General features: G+C 35.2%; 1 protein-coding gene across 1 annotated transcript in view; it reads left to right on the top strand.

Moving 5' to 3' along the window:
* EFNB2 (ephrin B2) overlaps positions 1-16,259 on the top strand; it is a 50,849-nt gene extending 34,590 nt beyond the window's left edge. The window contains exons 3-5 of the mRNA XM_074299499.1: positions 11,513-11,605; positions 12,359-12,472; positions 14,049-16,259. Of these exons, the coding sequence (XP_074155600.1) occupies positions 11,513-11,605; positions 12,359-12,472; positions 14,049-14,437 (596 nt within the window). The 3' untranslated portion in view covers positions 14,438-16,259. The remainder of the gene's footprint in view (positions 1-11,512; positions 11,606-12,358; positions 12,473-14,048) is intronic.
* The last annotated feature ends 2,020 nt before the right edge of the window (positions 16,260-18,279 follow it).

The raw sequence follows: 18,279 nt of genomic DNA, 5'->3' as shown, positions 1-18,279 counted from the left end.
CATATTTACATAATTTTAAGAAGCAACATATATTTGTGCCCTAAATCCAAGTTCTGAAGCCAACTTTTCTCTAGCAAAATTGGCTGTGCTGTAAGAATGAAAAGAAGCAGAATTAAAGAATTAAGGAAGTTGAAGAAAACATTCCTCTTTAGGGAATATGTTTAAACTCTCCATTAGTCAAATAGAAGGTATGTTTCCCCCCAAACCTTAACATTACCTATATTTGAATTTTTACACAGTGTATTCACACATGTGTTTTTTCTCCCCCAAATAGATCTTCATTTAGGATTATAGCACATACACATACCAATCTAGTAGTAACATCTTATACTTATTTTTATCCTTTTAGGTTGTCAAAGCACTTTCCTTACAATACTGAGGAAAGTAGCACAAAAATTATTAGCCAGTGAATTGCCTGTAATCTTAGATTTTGAAGTATCCATGGTGTTATTGAGACCCAAATTTCACAGCTCAAGTCCAATCCCTACTACATTATCCTGTCTCAAATATATGAGGAATAGAGAAAACAGATAAAAAAAACATGGACTTAGAAATTAGGGAATATATAGTCACTTATATTCTTGTCCGCATACATGTGTGTGTATGTGGAAAGGAGAGACAGACATAGAAAAAGGCAGAGAGAAAAAGAGAGAAAGAACATATAATGACTTCCACAGTTATATTCTCTTGAGCCAGCACTCCCTGGCATCTCTGTAACTAACTAAATGTCTTAACTCCATGCAAGGTAAACTAATTAAACTATTACTTTTAAATGATGGAGAAAGACATCAGAAAATATTGCCATTGTGGTTTTGTCAGCAATTTGTTAAGACCAGGATTCTCACAGTAATTCTAGCAACCGGTTTGGGGAGCTCAGTCATGTGACTTAGCTGTCTGCACCTCCATTTCTTCAGGACAACTGTGCAGTGTTAAAAGGTTGTGAAACCCTCCTATGAAAGATGCTCCAGAGTACAATTCTTATACAAACACCATCTCTGTCTTCCTACTAGCAACCCCTAAATGCCCGAGCCGATCCACATATGTATTAAACTTCTGACTAGCTTAGCCAAGTAAAAGTGCTACTATTTTTGGCAAATCCCCCCCAGTCGTATCATAATTGATCAAATTACAGAGGTGCCAAACTATGTGTTACTGAAGGATAGTTATGTGATTGTAAATAGCTTTTTGTGTTTGCAATGAAGCCCAGTTTTGTTGTGCCTGATGTAAAATCAGGAGATGAAGGTATTCTTTTATTGAAGCAAACATGTGGAAAATTGCTCTAGATTGTTATAGTATAGAACATCTCCCCTGAAAGGAATGAGGTTCATCTATAGGGCAAACTCAGACAGTAGCACTTTATTGGGGTTACTGCTGGTCTCTAGATGGTCAAAGCAAATAACGTCATGTCCATCTAAACTATTATACCATCAGAGGGGCACATTTTCTCATCTCTAGTGTTATATTCTAAACTGTCAGTAGGCATTAACTCAGTCAGTGGTGATGTCCTACCACCTAGAGATGAACTCTGCCTCAAAATGATGTTTTCCACTTCAGTGCCACTCGTCTGGCAATTACTGGGTCATTAATATCATTGCATGCAATTAGTGACAGTAGAATGAGCAAGAGGTTCGTGAGTTTGTTGGTTGTTAGGGTTTTCTATCATTATGAAGTTTTTATTATAACCCTTTCTTAACCTGGCACTTCCTTCATTATACAAAAGCCAAGATTTTTTTTTTAAACAGTAAATTCACTTCGAAAAGAGATTTGAGTTTTGTGTAGGGGAAAATGCTTCCTCAGATGATATATATCATATATTCTTCTAGAGTTGCTAATAAAGAAAATAACAGTCACTTGGATGTTAACCAATTCCATTAGTTTTGTTAGGCAGACCTCATCATGGCAAGAGAGCAACATTTCTAGTTATATTTGTTTGAGTATAATGAAGCTTTTCTCACTGTCTCTAGAAGGCCAACTGTGTAAAATGTTTACTGACTTCAGTTGAAACTAATCATTTAGTTACCTTCTTAAAGAAATTCCACCTCATTGTAATTAATGGCTTTTTTGTGGATAATAAAATTTCTCTCTCAAATGCATAATGGCATAATCCCTTTATACTATTGACTTTCAAACTCTGGGTAAATTTACCATGTTTGAATCATTGTGACAATAAGACAAGATCTCTTAAAGCATGCAAATGAGCAGCTTTTTTTATAAAGTCATTTTGGAACTTATCCTAATGAGATATTCCACCAGTATAAATCTTTATAATTTTTTCTCAGGAGAATTTGGGTTTTGTTAAAGGATTCTCCACCCCAGTAAATGATTTCTTATAACCTAATTATATCGGAATACAGTGATGATCTAGCTAGAGAGTTTGTTGGGGTTTTTTTGAAGGGGAATGTTTGACAGAGGAGAACAAAATAAATTACGCCACACCAAATTTCATGAATCTTAGTTGAAGAAGGCAGACAATTTATTATGGCCAGGACTATTTGATCTTCTTGAGAAAGTAGGATGTATTGGGAACTTGGGAAGGTACATGAACTTTATCATTCTCTATTGTTTTGTTCTAGGACCTTGGAAGTAATAGTTAAGGCTTGTCTTTTAAACAAAGTTAATGTTGGCCTCTGGTACTTTGATTAAATTAAGTGCTCTAAGCAGTGAGCATTCTGTGTGGTTTTAAGAGACTGTGACCAATGTATGAATAAGATGAGGTGGAATTTGTTTTCTGAATCCACCCAGGGATGTTTAGGTAAGGCACTTGCATTGTATTGACTTCTTGACTCAATTCTGCATTTCTTCCTTTTCTCTCATCTGAGAATAGTTGAAGCAATAAGCATCATGAAAACATCTGAATTAATTAATGGTCAAATCAAAGGATCTTTAAAAAAAAATTGAAACCTCTAAATTCCTCCTCTTTTTCTTTCCAATCATCATTATATATTGCTTTTTAATTTCAGAATTAATGTATCTGCAGTAGCCTTTTAGTATTTGTGGGAAATATTAAACTGGGCGAAAAGATTAAATTGTAACGTGCTTCTCTAGAGGCAGCTTTATATAGTAGACAGAGCACAGGCCTTGGAGTTAAGGGACCTGGACTCAAATCCTGCCTTTAATGCTTACCATCTGTGTGACACTGGGCAAGTCCCCATCTTTAAAACAAGACCCTGAAGGTCCTTCCAGCTGTAAAGTATAATCCTATCTAAATGAGTTTTTTATATGATTTACTTTTACCTCTCAAAAAAGTAACTTATTAGCATTTTGAATTTTTAGACCAAAATGACTAGAACACATTTTTTTTTTTTAAATCATGCTTTCAAAATAATCACTTGGCAACTTGTATGAGATTTTTGTAGATACAAAAATCACAAACATAGCATAGTGTTTTACAAATGAAAATAAGCTACTAATTTTAGCAAAGAAAAACCAGTAAAACATGGTGGAAGATTTAAAGAAATCAAGGACTGGTAAAAAATGCTGAATCACAGATTTCCTTATGGAGAGGTTTGTTCTTGTACCATTTGATTCTCTAAAGGAAAAATACATGGAAACATCCACAAAGTGTTTGCTGTAAAAGAAGGTGAAATTTACTTCCATGGGAAGAAGTTCCTAGGTAGACTTTTGAAAGGATGCTGATGCCTCTTCCTCTTAGTGTCAGACTAGCCTAGCAGCTCTCTTGAAAAGTCATGCTGTGCTGTGCTCTTCTTTCAGGGCATTTTTCAAAAGCTCTCAGAAAGACTTTGCTGCTTTTGTACTTGTTTCCTTGTTCCTTGCTTTCCCAGGAATTCCTTAATTGACCACAAAGCAAAAGTAACACTTAACATTTGGTTGACTATTGTCATGACTATATTTAGTCCTGTCTTCTTAGCTGCCTTAAAAGGATGGCATAGGAAGTAGACCTGTGGGTTTGTTGTTTTTTTTTTTTTTTTTTCCCATTGGTATAGAAAACTCCCAGGTGAGGAAATTCCATCTGTCAATTCAAGCTGACAGCTTCTGCCCAGTAGAATCTTAGAGAGTTTCCTGGAGCTGAGAAGTGTGGACTTATATCACATAGTCAGCATGTGTTACAAGGCTAAACTTAAACACAGGTCCAGCTTCACTAACAAGGTTGTCTCTCTGTGATACTATCTCTCTTAAGAGGAATGCTTCCTGAGGCATCAAACCACTTCAGCTTGGTGCCTAGAAATTGATTCCTTTTTGGTCCTCTTCTCGTGAAGTATATTTTTGAATGTGTTAACATTTGATGGCAGTGAGTTAAGATAGATGTATCCTGATTTTGTTGCATAATACTTTTCATATTAAGTAACCCAACATCTATCCACCTACATATTCCTTGGCTGGCATAACTCATTTCATTTTTGTTTCTAGTGGAAACCCAGAGATTTGTAAAAAGGAAAAGCATAATCTAGTTCATATTTCATGTGAATTTTTAATAATCACTTTGCCTTCCTTTTCTTTATAAATTATATTCTATCAATTTCTTAATTTTCTACATAGAAGTCTTCTGATATGATCAAATGAGTTGGTATTTGAACTTGCAGATTTTCAGGACTTTCAATCAACAAACCTAAATTTAATAGAAAACTTAACATATGAAAGTGAATATAAAAGGTCAAGTTTAAGGACCTCAACATGGACAAGTAGTTTATTTTATTTTTTTTTTTAACATGGGAAATGTATACCATATGTTTAAGATTGACATAACAATAGGGTAGCTCAAAAGAAAGATTGGGGCAGTTAAAGTAAAAATAGTAATTTTGTTATACAAATGAAGTTCAGAGGAGGAATAGACCAGAGGCATTAGAAAAAGGAGGAGGGCTTGTAGTTTGAAATCCTACTCACATCATGAATGAGGAAAATAGGCAATATTACATATATATCATGAAGGGTATAGCATCCTTCAAAATCTATAAAGAAATAAGGGGGAAGGAATGGGCAAATGGGAAAGCAATCGGTGAGGGAAGAAGACAATGGATGGATTCATGGGGGGGTTTCTTGAAAGAAAACCACATAATTACAGAAATCCAGAATCTCAGAACTTTATTTCTTAATTTTCTACATATAAATCTTCTGATATGATCAAATGAAATGGTATTTGTAAAAAGCATTTAGTACAGTATGTCACACATACAAGACATTGTTTTCCTTTGTTGAGACATGAGAAATCTGTTTTGAAAGCCCTTGTTTCTGTACAGAAGTGGAATAGACCTAAGAAACCTCAAGCTGATATGAATTGTACATTTTAGCATGGTGGAAGAGAAGAGCATCCATAAAAGAGACTAGCATGGGGATGTGTCGTCATTGTTTGAAATAATTTCACATAGAGACAACATAGTAGGTTGTGAGGTAGCCTAGAAGCTAGACTGTGTGATCCAAGGCAAGTCATTTACCTTAGACTCTCTGTGTTTTAGCAAATTTAGAAATTTGCTTTAAGTCACAGAGAAGATGCTGGCCTACAATGGTAGAAGCATTTCTTCATCTAGGACTTCTCTCTTGAACTAAAAAAACCACAAGTTCAGTCTTCAGTCCTGAATTTGCTTTATAGTTAAATGAGATTGGGATTATTATATCATTTATTATATCAATCAAATGGGATTGGATCATAATATCAATGACAATAATAAGTGCTACTTTTTGCAAATTCCAAGTTGTCATTTTGTAGAAAATGTTTCTGTCATTCCCCTCTTCTGTCCATCTAAACTTAAAAGGTATATTTTATACATAACAAGTAGTGCTTAGTATATAGATCAGATTTGAATTTTCATGAATTTCATAGTGTAAATATTATTTTTAAATGATGAAAGTGGTAGGGATTTTTCTTTTAGTTGCTAAAGTGAAACAGCCTTAATTTTGCTTTCTTGCCATCATTTCTAATCTCTTTGTGAATGGAAAGCCATATATAGGCACAAATCCAGCAGCTTAATTCTCCATCTGATTAGAGCAATGTTACCAACATGATGGGCTGGACACAGCCAAAATCCATGCAGCAGCTTAGCCTCCTGGGAAGCAGAGTAATAACAATCAAATGAAGACATATTAAAATGTAATATTACTTCCTCTCCATGGGGAATGTATAAAAATCATAGCCAGAAATACCCTTGTCTGCTTATTCTAGTTTTCTTAGGTTGCCTTTTTCTGTACTGACTAGCAATAGATACTCACATAGATGTCAAGAGCTACAAAGGAGGGAATATAAAAGAAGAGTCCTGTGAAAACTCAACTGATTAGTGTCATTTTCAGAAACATTTGGGGACATTTAAGCAATGTGGACTCTGGATACTTTTGACTGAATAATGATTTTTACTTACTACAAATGAAGTTTTGAGAGATTTGCCTGATGGGAAACTGTTTATGGCAGCTTTCCATTTTATATATTAATTTTTTTCTTGGAGCCTATTTACAATTCATTAGAAGCTCAATGATCAGATTTTTTTTTTTTCCTCTTTAATTGAGTAAATATAGTTTAATCTTGCAATCTTATGTTGGTACCTTTCCTAGCTTATGATGAAGATAGTCTAGAAATGCTTGCCATTTTTGATGTTATATTATTAATTGAGGATTAATGAATAAATATTTTTACTTTCTTATGAGAATTTTAAAAAATAAGCAAATACTAAAATGATTGGATCATATGGTCCCAAATTTATTACTAAGCTTTATTCCTAAACATTGGGTAATGCCTTTTACCTTTTTTTTTTTTCCCAAATTACACTGTTTTAAAGGTTTCTTAGTGATTGTTGCTGTGAAGACAGGACTCAGAATATTAATTTTTCTTTTCATATTCAGGAAATTAATTTCATGATTTCATAACTGTTTATAGCCTTCAGCTGAAACTATCATTAAAAACATTAAACATTAAAACATATCATTAAATGACCTAAAAAAACCCCAAATCCAAAAACAAAACCACAAAAGTGAAGAAAAACTCTGTGCTGCAGCAAAATCTTTACTTCAGTCAACACCACTGTAAAAGGACTACAGGATTATGGTTACTTTTTTCCTTTCCCCATTGAGCATATAATAGGATGGGAAAGAGAATTGCATCAAGGTAGCTGCAATTTACATCTACAATCAAATATAAAACCAGCTGAAAACATTCAGGAATATTTTGCAATTTTTGTACACTGAGTTTTCAACAAGTATTAAAATCTTGAAACAGTGTTTTCTTTGTCATCTGAGGTGATACTTCCCTTATAGTCTTTCCTTACAGTGACGCCTATAGGAGGAAGTTTCAGTTATCCCACCCAAACAACCCCATTGACAGTCTTAATGATATTTTTAAGAATAATTTACTCAAGTAACTTGGCTAATTATCAGTTTAATTAAAAGGAAGAGCAGAGTCTAGTTCTTTTTTGAAAATAATTTCTCAGAGTATACAGCCAGGTCCCAGTTCTAAGCAAATATCCTGTGACTTCAATAGAATCATTGGAAGACAGGAAAAGTGGATTCTATTGCAGATTCCTTCATCCAGTATTTGTCTGTCTTTTTTTTTTTTTTATGTTGTAGATGGTAGAGTTTGATCTGGCTGCTTTTTAGACCAAGTCCAGTTGCTCCCAGCATAACAGAAATGTTATTCAGGAGACAAGAAACTTAAAAATAACTCAAATATTGGCAACCTAAGGCAGTCACAAATCAGATGTAATCATGACTACCTAGACTCCAGATCCTTAACTAGGAGTTTATGAACTTATTTTAAACAATATTCTGTTAACTTTTCACTGTAATTGGTGTCATTTATAAACCTATGCATTTTTTTGGTGGTTCTTAATAGTATTTTTCCAAATACATGTTAAGATAGTTTTCAATATTCACTTTTGTAAAATTATGTGTTCCCATTTTTTTCCCTCCCTCCCTTAGCTCTTATCTCCCTAAGACAACAAGCAATATGATATGGCTTTAATGTTATTTTATTTTTGCATTGAAAAAATTATTATGAAAAGGAATCTATAGGCCAGGCTGTTAAAAGTTGTATCATGACACATGCAAAAAAGATTAAGACTCCATCACCTACATGTTTGTTCAACTTTTTAAATAATAGTATTTCTATTTATCATTGTATCCTTTCTACCTTTCCCTTATCCTTGTATTTTGTCATAAGGTACACAAAGTTAGGCATATTTGGCACATAAAAAGTATATTTGGCACCAGTATGATTGATTTTACAACCAGAATTTCTCCCTCCTTCCCCATTTTCAGATGTAAAAAAGCAAACATTTCTTTCTATTATTTTGGAGGAGACTTTGGAAACATGCTTCAAATCTTGTTTTTATTATCATGAACACTGAAATTTTTTTTAGCCCTTTAATTTTGTGGGGCTTGGTACAAGTGTAAATGAAGGTACATAAATATCTCCACAACAGAGAATAAGTTATTGAAAGTCAATAGCAGAAGTATAAATGTAAGATGAAGCAAAGCAAAAAGAAAAAAAGGAAAACCAGAGTCAGTCCTGTGAATATAAGTTGTAAAGCATGGAGGAATGTACATAGATAAGTAAGGCCATCATTTAAGCACTGGTCACAGATATCTATTTCATAATATATAATAAAATATAAGTGGTATACAAATACCACTTATATTTTAAAAAAAATTAAAGGGAAGGAGTTGTGGATCAAAAGCAGAGCCATGCAGGTACGGCCTTTGTTAAATCCATATCCGGAGATGATGAGATTCTACTTCAAGAAATATATGGTTTCCTAATTTGTTTGCTTTTTTTTAAAAAATTGTTGAACTGATTAATAAATTAGAAATAGAGAAGATCTGAAATCTATGTTTGAATTTGATGAAGGGAGAGGAAAAAGGTGAAAACTAAGGACTCAAATTAAGAAAACATAATGAACTTAGATTATTGCAAGCTATTAAAATTTAGTTTATTGCTTTGTTTCATGCAATCTGTTAAGTATTGGGTTATTACTGTTAAGAAATATAGCAAGTAATTTACTTCTTCAAAATCCATGGTGAGTCCAGGTATAGCACTAAAATAATATAATTAGTAGTATTATTAGTAAAGTTTTCAAGCTAAGAGACTATTTGGTATAAGGTCAAGAATATTTTTCTTGGGGGAGAGGGGGAGGATTAGATAGAGAATTTTAGTTTAAACCAGTTCTGCTTCTCTGTTACCTGCCAGATCTTAATCTCTCCAGATCTCAGTTTCCTTATCTGTTAGACTATACAGTCTCAAATCCTATCCATAATTCTACATGTGTGGACTTAAGTAAGCTTTGTGTGGAAGAAGACTGTTACAATAAAGTTATTTTAAACTTAGAATTTAACATAGTTTCTCACTGATTAACAAACATTTATTAGATGTTTGCTATACCTTAGCCAATGTGCTAAGCTCTGAAGCTACAAAGATAAAAGTGAAACTGTCCTTGCCCCCCAGATGCTTTCATTCTATCAATGAGGATATATATATATATATATATATATATATATATATATATATATATATATATATATATATATATATATATATACATACACACACACACACAATGCATGCAAAGTAGGCTTGGGAAGGAGAGTTCAGGAAAGACTTCATATGAAGTGTCACTTGAACTCAGTCCTGAAAGAAAACTAAGAGTTGGAAATGAAGAGGGTATGAATTACAAGATTGGAGCCCACTAACACAAAGGTTGGGAGTCTAAAATATTTATGCATTTTATGTGGGAACAACAAGTAGACCAATATGGTTGGATTGGAGTGTGTAGAAGGAAGTACTGTATAAGAACACTAGAAAGATAAAATTGTGGAAAACTTAATATGCCAGACAGGAGAGAATATATTTGAACTTAGAGAGGAAGCCACTGGAGTAGTAGGGAGGCACGGGGGTTTATTGAATTGAAGGGAGAGGGGGATGTGTTTTGGGAAAAGCAAAAAAACAATATGAACACAGGGGAAACATCTGTTTACTTTCTTAGGCAGAAAGCAGAATGAATCCTGAGAATTTGAGAAAGCAAGGGTAGTAAATATACTGTTTCTTGGTGCATAAAAGTATCAGCTTTCAATGTTTAAGGACTAGGTGTGCATATAGGGATCAAGTAGAATTTAATTCTTGGATACCACAGTTAGAAAACATATTCTTGAATCCCCGTTGGAAAATGACCTTTGCGTTTAGGCCAGGAAAAAAAAATCCTAATCTCACTTTACTTGTACCAAAGTCCATAAGTTCACTTGCTTTTCTGAGATTTTTTTTTTTTAATTACAAAAAAATCCACTGTCATATGAAACACTCCATTCCTTGCCCTCTGCAGTTAGAAGAAAGAAATACATTCTCCTTCTGGCTGCTTCTAGTCCTCTGAGGCTTGAACTGATATTACTAAGCCAATCGTTTAAATACAGTCTTTTCCTAGCAGCAGACTTCTAACCACTTCACTTTACAGAGCTTTATTAGGATTTGATATCGAGAAGGGCTGTCATTTAACAATAAAAAATTTAACAGAGTTAAAAGAATATTTAATAAACTTGAGTTTGTCATAGTATCAATATTCTTTCCTTTTCCTTTCTACTGCAAGAATCTATCTAGTCAGTCCTCCTCCAGGTGGTCTGTTTGTGAACTGTCCATTGGGGCAGGAGCCTAGACTACAAAGAGGAAGCCATTAGGCTTTGAATAAAATTTGAATATGCCCCAGATTGATGAATACGAGGCATGTTGTATCTAAAAAAGAAGTCACCTCATATTCCTTCCAGTATTGTAGAAGAATAGAATAGTGTTATGGGTGCGAACTATCAACTCAAATGTTTCCCAAGAAATATTATTATTGTGAATCTCTGAAAGCCTCCTAGCAGGAAACCCCTTTTTTTCTATTTTTAAAGTAGATGTCTATATTTAAAGAATGACATCAGAACTTGTAACCATGCTTACAGGAGAATAAATCTCTTTTGAGATAGTATGAGAGCCAAGGAAGAGAAAGGGTAAGGAGAGGTTAAGGGGAGGGACAAAAAGGGTCCCTCTCTATATTTCTCTTAGAGAGCTTATATTCCCTGGTGCAGGGAGGAGAATCAAGCTAATTGTTCTTTCAACAGGAAATCTATACTGAAGGAAGCAGGTGTTGTGTGGTGATTGTCACTTTAAAAAATTACTGTATTAAATACCTTGTTCTTTTGAGCTTATCCCTGAAATAGTTGATTGGTTGGCTTTTTTTGGAAGACACTATCCCTTTTATCTAGAATAAAAATACTTAGACAGTCAATTGTGAAGGAAGAAGAAAGTGCTTAAGTAAATATGAAGTCTAATAGCATACATACACCACTGTTTATGTAAAATATACAACCTGCTGGTTTGTTCATTTTTATTTTTATTTTTTGTGTTTTGTTTTGTTTTGTTTTCTTTTACTTTTTGACTTTGAGCATTTCATGCCTTTTGGGGAACAACCTTTTGGAGAACTTGACTGACTAAGAACGAATTCTTATTTTTTAAAATTGTTTTCAGACATTTCATGTTCATGTAAACTTGGCTTATTGATTTCCTGATTTTTCTTTCTTTATTTTTTTTGTTCATTTTATTTTTAATCAGCTACATCAAATGGGTCTTTGGAGGGCCTGGATAACCAGGAGGGAGGGGTGTGCCAGACAAAAGCCATGAAGATCCTCATGAAAGTTGGACAAGGTAAAGACCATCTGCTGCTTCATGAAATCCCTTTGATCTGTTTCAGTCCCCACACTTAGAGTTCAGGCTTCTTTTAATAGGGCGGACCAGTGTGTGCCAACAGAGTCTAGCTCACTCATTCTTCCCCTGAGTTTTGAAAGCAAAGCCTATTTTACTGTACCATGAGCTACTGACAGATTTCCTCAAGTCAAATGTAATAAGAATCTTTTATTGGAGATCTCGCTAAAAGGAAAGGGTAGCCAGGAAGCCAGCATTTCAATATTTTTTTTTTTTTCCTTCTTCAAAAGCAAAATATCTCCACGGTTCAAAATTACATGATACAAAATGAAAACTAATGTTTCTACAGTTTTGTTCGTTCCTGAATTCTGACTACAGAAGAGGTTTTTGTTCATTGTGTCTTTTCATATATAGATAACCTATTGTGCAGAAAGAAAGAATTATTCTTCTAATTAGAAATTGGTATAGTAGTCAATCAACTTGCTCAGTTAAATTGAAATGTCATCTGCAAAGCTTTGCTTGCCAAATGCAAGAATCCCTATAGTTTCCACAGATGGCCTCACAATCTAAACCTCTGAAATCACTAGTATAACCATTTTGCTTTAAAAGGAAAATTACATTCTTGTATCTCACAGTACTTTGCATAAAGAATCTTCTGTTCAGAGCTATTCATGCCTCATGAGATCTATATCCAGCTCATAAAGCTTAATATCATTAGAGGTCTAAGCCGTAATTAATCATTTGTTTTTCATATAGATGCCAGTTCTTCTGGGTCAACCAGGAATAATGACCCAACAAGACGTCCAGAACTGGAAGCTGGCACAAATGGGAGAAGTTCAACAACAAGTCCTTTTGTAAAACCAAATCCAGGTAGATAAGCATGATTTGTTTTGGGATGGTACTTTCTAGTGTTATACCCAGTTGTTCACTTCTCTCTCTCCTTCCCTCAATCCTCACTTTGCTCTAGGATTATTGAGTTTTCTGTTTGATTATTTTACTGAAAATATTATCCTCTGTGATCAACTGGAGGCAGTCTTTTAGGAATAGATTCGTTACCTCTCCTCTAAATTTAGAATTGATTGCATCTAATAAAAAATAAAATCTGTTTCTCAAGAAAGTTTGGGCTATACACATCTCAAAATAACTTAATTTAGTTTCTATCAGAATTGATACAACACTAGCCTGGCTGACCAGAGTAATTTTCAGTCTTTCTCTTTTTCCTGCCTAATGCATTATCAAAATGGTTTCCTACATCAGTTTGAAGCTTACATTAATGTATATATAATTAATGCTCTAATCTCTCATCTAATTATATCTAGTCCACAAAGAGCCTAATTGATCCTTTTTTTATATTTCAGATAGTTGGATTTCAAAAGATTATTTTCTAGACTTGTTCCTTTTTTTTTTAAATAGTGTTTTTAAAAAAAGTTTTACATTTTAAATTTATATAAAAATCAAACAGAACACTGACAAAGAGATTTAGAACACTGTCAGGCAAACCTGATTGTCATTTAACTTCATTTTCTCAACAGTTCTCTTCTAGCAATAGCTATATATTTGTTGCCATGCTAATGAATTTTTTATATAGCACTTGTTGAGCAGACGTCAGCAATTTTTGTGCTCTGGGATCTGTGTGCCTAGTGGGTAGTCATGTGAATTTAGCATCTGCAGCAATATTCTATCTCTTATCAAGCGTCAAGAAGGGAAGTTGTTATTTCTAACTTTCTATGACAAGATGTGTCAAATTCTTGTGACAAACTGATAAATGGATAATATAATGATGCCAGGCAATTTTTTTAGCTCTTAACATTTGGGTTGGCAGTCTGTTCGGTGTGAGAGTTTCTCCTGCCTTCCAACTGTATTTTAAGTGAAATCAAAAAATAAAAATGGGTTACGAGGCGACCGCTTTCCTGGTTTTCATCATTCTTTTCACATTCTAAGGCTGTTCCACCAGTAGGCGGGGCATTTCCTTAAAAGCCAGCTATTTTGAAGACTCCCATGAAACCTCCACCCTTAAAATAAGGCAATACAATGTGAACAGTAAAACCTGAGCTGAGAATTGGCCATTTTCTTTTTTTTCCTCCCTCTGTTGCTGCCTGAGGCTAGCTAACATCGGTTAAAAGATGAGGCATGAATCAAGAGCTGGCTGTCACTGCCAGTCCTTGCTGCTGATGGATGATGATGTATAAAAAGAAAACAATGTGGTTTGAAAGCAGCATAAAAGTAAGACCCAGAGACACAAAGTCTTGTTTCCTATTGATTGCTGACTTCTGCTGTTTGCATTCAGCTGTCGAACAGGGTAATTGGTTTGTCAAAGTTTAGCTGCCAGCTAATTCTTTGGTTCTGCTTAGTTTTCACATTTTTTTAAGGGCCGCAGAAATAGCCTGTCAGCATCCAGGGCAGTGATAAATTCTGTTTTTCTCTTCCTCTCTTTGATTCTCTCTAGGTTCTAGCACAGATGGTAACAGTGCTGGACATTCGGGGAACAATATCCTTGGTTCCGAAGTGGCCTTATTTGCAGGGATTGCTTCAGGATGCATCATCTTCATCGTCATCATCATCACCCTAGTGGTTCTTTTACTAAAGTACAGGAGAAGACATAGGAAGCATTCACCCCAGCACACTACAACACTGTCACTCAGTACGTTAGCCACCCCCAAGCGAAGTGGCAACAACAATGGCTCTGAGCCCAGTGACATTATTATCCCCTTAAGGACTGCAGACAGTGTTTTCTGCCCTCACTATGAAAAAGTCAGCGGAGATTATGGGCATCCAGTGTACATAGTCCAAGAAATGCCTCCACAGAGTCCAGCAAACATTTACTACAAGGTCTGAAAGAACTCTCTGGTGGTACCTTTTGATTTCCCAGAGGAAATTTACTGGTCAGATGCTTTCAGTTGAGGGTTTTTAATGACACATTGTGCATTAGGATTGACTAGAGCACAGTGGGGGAAAAAGGCACCAAGCCCCTTCAAAGAGAGCCTTCTTGAGCTGGACAGCTTACCTAGTCTGTAGAATTTCTGTCTTGGTGAATAAATACTATTCACTGGAAGCTGGAAGACTTTATATAGAAGATACCCATTCTGATTGCTGTACTCTTGATACACTCATCATCCTCTAAGCCATGTGATGCTGCAGGCATTCAGGCATGTATAAAAAAGCCAAGGGAAGAAGGACAATAATAGTTCTAGACATGCTGGGAAGGTGCTCTAGGATCTCGCGCTTGAAATGCAGTCTCCTGACTTGGTGTGTGTATCTCTCTCAGCGCATACTGGATGTGTCCCACAGACCTCTGGGGCTAAGTAAGACTCTTAAAAGTTCTCTCACTTTTAGTCCATCACTGTTACATTCACTTCTGTCCTTTCCAGGGCCCTGCCATATTTCTTCACACGAGATTTCCTTTCACTCCACATCCGGCATCACTAATGGAACATTAATGTTGTTGGGAGTTATTTGCTCCTTCCATTTGCTACAGCAGCTATAGTTGAATGGGTAATACATTTTCTAGAAATTGTGTTTGCTAATAAGGAGCCTTCCAGCCAGAAGTTAGGCCGTCCGACGAATAAGACTAGGAGTTTGTGGTTGGGGGTGGGGCGGGGGAAAGGGCTGACTGCAATTGCAGTTCAATGCTGCTGCCTCTGAAACATGAAGCTGGAAACAAAACGAAACGAAACAAAACAAAACAAAAAACATTTTTAGGTAGCACAGCACTTTGGTTTGCTAAGTTTTAAGAGGCAAGTAAGAGACACAACACCACACACAGTGGATTAGGGCTGCATTTGAAGGAATTCACTGTTATCAAATAGCAATGTTCAGAGAGAAAAAAATAGTACCTTTTGGTTCAGTAGAACAAAGCGGGGTATTGTTAGTAAATGAACAAGCTTGGAGGGAAAGACAATAGTAGGCCGCTGATGATATATTAGGGCAGGACTGTTGTGGTACTGGCAATAAGAGACACAGCTATGAAGCTGTAGGAAAGTCAGTCTGCTTTGGGATGGTTTTTAAAGCAGACTCAGCTGCTATACTTATCACATTTTATGAAACACAGGGAAAGCATTTAGGAGAATAGCAGAGAGCCAAATCTGACCTAGAAGTTCGAAAGCCAAAGGTCAAATGGGCTGTAATTCCATCATCATTGACATTATTAAAGAATTCTCATATATAAAAGGTAGGTCAGATCTCTCCCTCTCCCTCCCCCATCCCATACACAGAGACCCAGATTAAGCCTTATGACACTTTGGTTTATGGCGGTGCTGTCCCTGCTTCATGGTGAAGTCTAGGTACTGTGACTGACACAGCAGTTCACCCGGTGCTCTGTTTCCAAGTAAAGCACATATGGCAAACCTCTTAAGAGTCCACAAGACTGAAATAAATTATGATGTCGAGGGGGAGGAGGAAGATATGACTTATTTATAATAGGTGTATAGAACACAAGGGATATAAAATGAAAGATTATTACTAATATATATTTTAAGATTGCACAGAGTGCACACCAGAAGATGTGAAATTCATTTGTGGCAATTAAAAGGTCTGACCTCTCAGTGCTTTTAAAAAAAAAAAAAAAGGAATTTTTTTTTTTAATTGGACAACTACTTCTGGGAAAAACAACTTCATTCCAAAAATAACAATAATGAGAGCAAATACAAAAATAACAAAAGTCCTCTGAAGGCATCTCACGTAACAGTAGACTAGGAAATACAAGCCCCCAAACACCAGGAAATCAATGTTGCTGCATCATATATTTAACAATGACAAGATGTTCCGGCATTTATTTTCTGCATTGTGTTTTCCCTTGCCTTATGGCTGAAGTGTTCGCTAGAATCCAGCAGGTCACATTCAGGGGGTTCCAGTTAAAAGTTTAGCTTTTGCTACACCCCCACCCCCACCCCTCCTTCCCCCTGCCCTCCCTTCTGAAGGAAAAAAAAAAAGTAAACATGAAACCTACTTTTTATGTGCTATGCAAAATAGACATCTTTAACATGGTCCTGTTACTATGGTAACACTTTGCTTTCTGAATTGGAAGAAAAAATGTAGCAACAGCATTTTAAGGTTCTCAAACCTCCAGTGAGTACCTGCAAAAATGAACTGTCACAGAAATGATAATTCTCTCTATTTCCTGAACCTGAAAAATGATGTTGGTCCAAAATGTGTGTTTGTGTGAGAGAATGGGTGTGTGGCGTGTGTGTACATATATGTATAATATATATCTGCAATATATATTATATATATCTATATCATAGTTCTGTGGAATGTTACCATGGTGACTAACCACAGTACATATGTAATTCTTTCCATCACTCCCAACCCTTTTCTTCTTTATGTGAATCCATACAAGATTTTCTTGTTAAGCCATTAAAATTTTATTTTCAGGGTGGGGAGAGGGAAGAGAAGGGGGAACCTGGGAATAGTGAGTCTGATTTTAATGAAATCAAATTTATGTATCACCAGTTGGCTACGTTTTGGTCATGTACTAAACTGTGAAAAATCAGATGAATCGATGAAGAGTTACCTGCAACCAATTGAAAATGTGTACTGTGTGTCTGTTTTGTGTCTGGTGCAGAATATGACAATCTACCAACTGTTCCTTTATTTGAAGTTGGTTCAGCTTTGGAAAGTTACTGTAAATGCCTTGCTTGTATTATCATCCCTAGTCACCTGACTTTGGAATTTGCACCATCATGTTTAAGTGAAGATGCTGTAAATAGGTTCAGATATACTGTATATGGATTCGGGGTGTTACAGTAGCCTTATTCACCTTTTTAATAAAATACACATGAAAACAAGACAGAAATGGCTTTTCTTAACCAGATTGTGTACATAGAGCAATGTTGGTTTTTTATAAAGTCTAAGCAAGATGTTTTGTATAAAATTTGAATTTTGCAATGTATTTAGCTACAGCTTGTTTAAAGGCAGTGTCTTTCCCCTTTGCACTGTAATGAGGAAAAAATGGTATAAAAGGTTGCCAAATTGCTGCATATTTGTGCCGTAATTGTGTACCATGAATATTTATTTAAAATTTTGTTGTCCAATTTGTAAGTAACACAGTATTATGCTTGAGTTATAAATATTTTTTCTTTCTTTGTTTTTTTTTTAATAGCCTGTCATAGGTTTTTAAATCTGCTTTAGTTCCACATCGCAGTTAGTCCTCCCCCCCACCCCCACCCACCCCCCAGAAAATGAAATCCGTGAAAAAAATCACATTCCACGTCTGTTTCAAACTGAATTTGTTCTTAAAAAATAAAATATTTTTTTCCTATGGAAAAATTGCCTTCAAAGTATTTTCCTTTCCTCTTTTTTTCCTTTTCTTTTCTTTGATCTTTTTCTTTTCTTTTACCCTAGTCTATTCCTCTGTAATTGCTAGTCATTTTTACCTGTAGCATTGTCTCTGGAGGTACATATGCACAAACTTTTCAAAGTAGGGCATGCACATTATGTCAACCTTAATATCAGCTACATTGCTACGAACTCACCACCATTTCCTGAAAAACCAGCCACACGTTTTAGAAATAATTTTGTCTTCTTCGGTTTTCTAAAACATTGTCATTTTGAAAATGTCCCAAGGTTTAATTAGAAATGCATCATTTGAATAATTATCCACAAAGATAATTGGTTTTTATTTATTGCACTTTTTAGGAAAGGAGTGGAGGGTTGGAATGTAATGAGAGAGGAGGGGGAAG

This window comes from Sminthopsis crassicaudata, chromosome 3, assembly GCF_048593235.1.
Source record: "Sminthopsis crassicaudata isolate SCR6 chromosome 3, ASM4859323v1, whole genome shotgun sequence".
NCBI lineage: Eukaryota > Metazoa > Chordata > Mammalia > Dasyuromorphia > Dasyuridae > Sminthopsis > Sminthopsis crassicaudata.
This window is presented reverse-complemented; position numbering and strand designations above follow the sequence as displayed.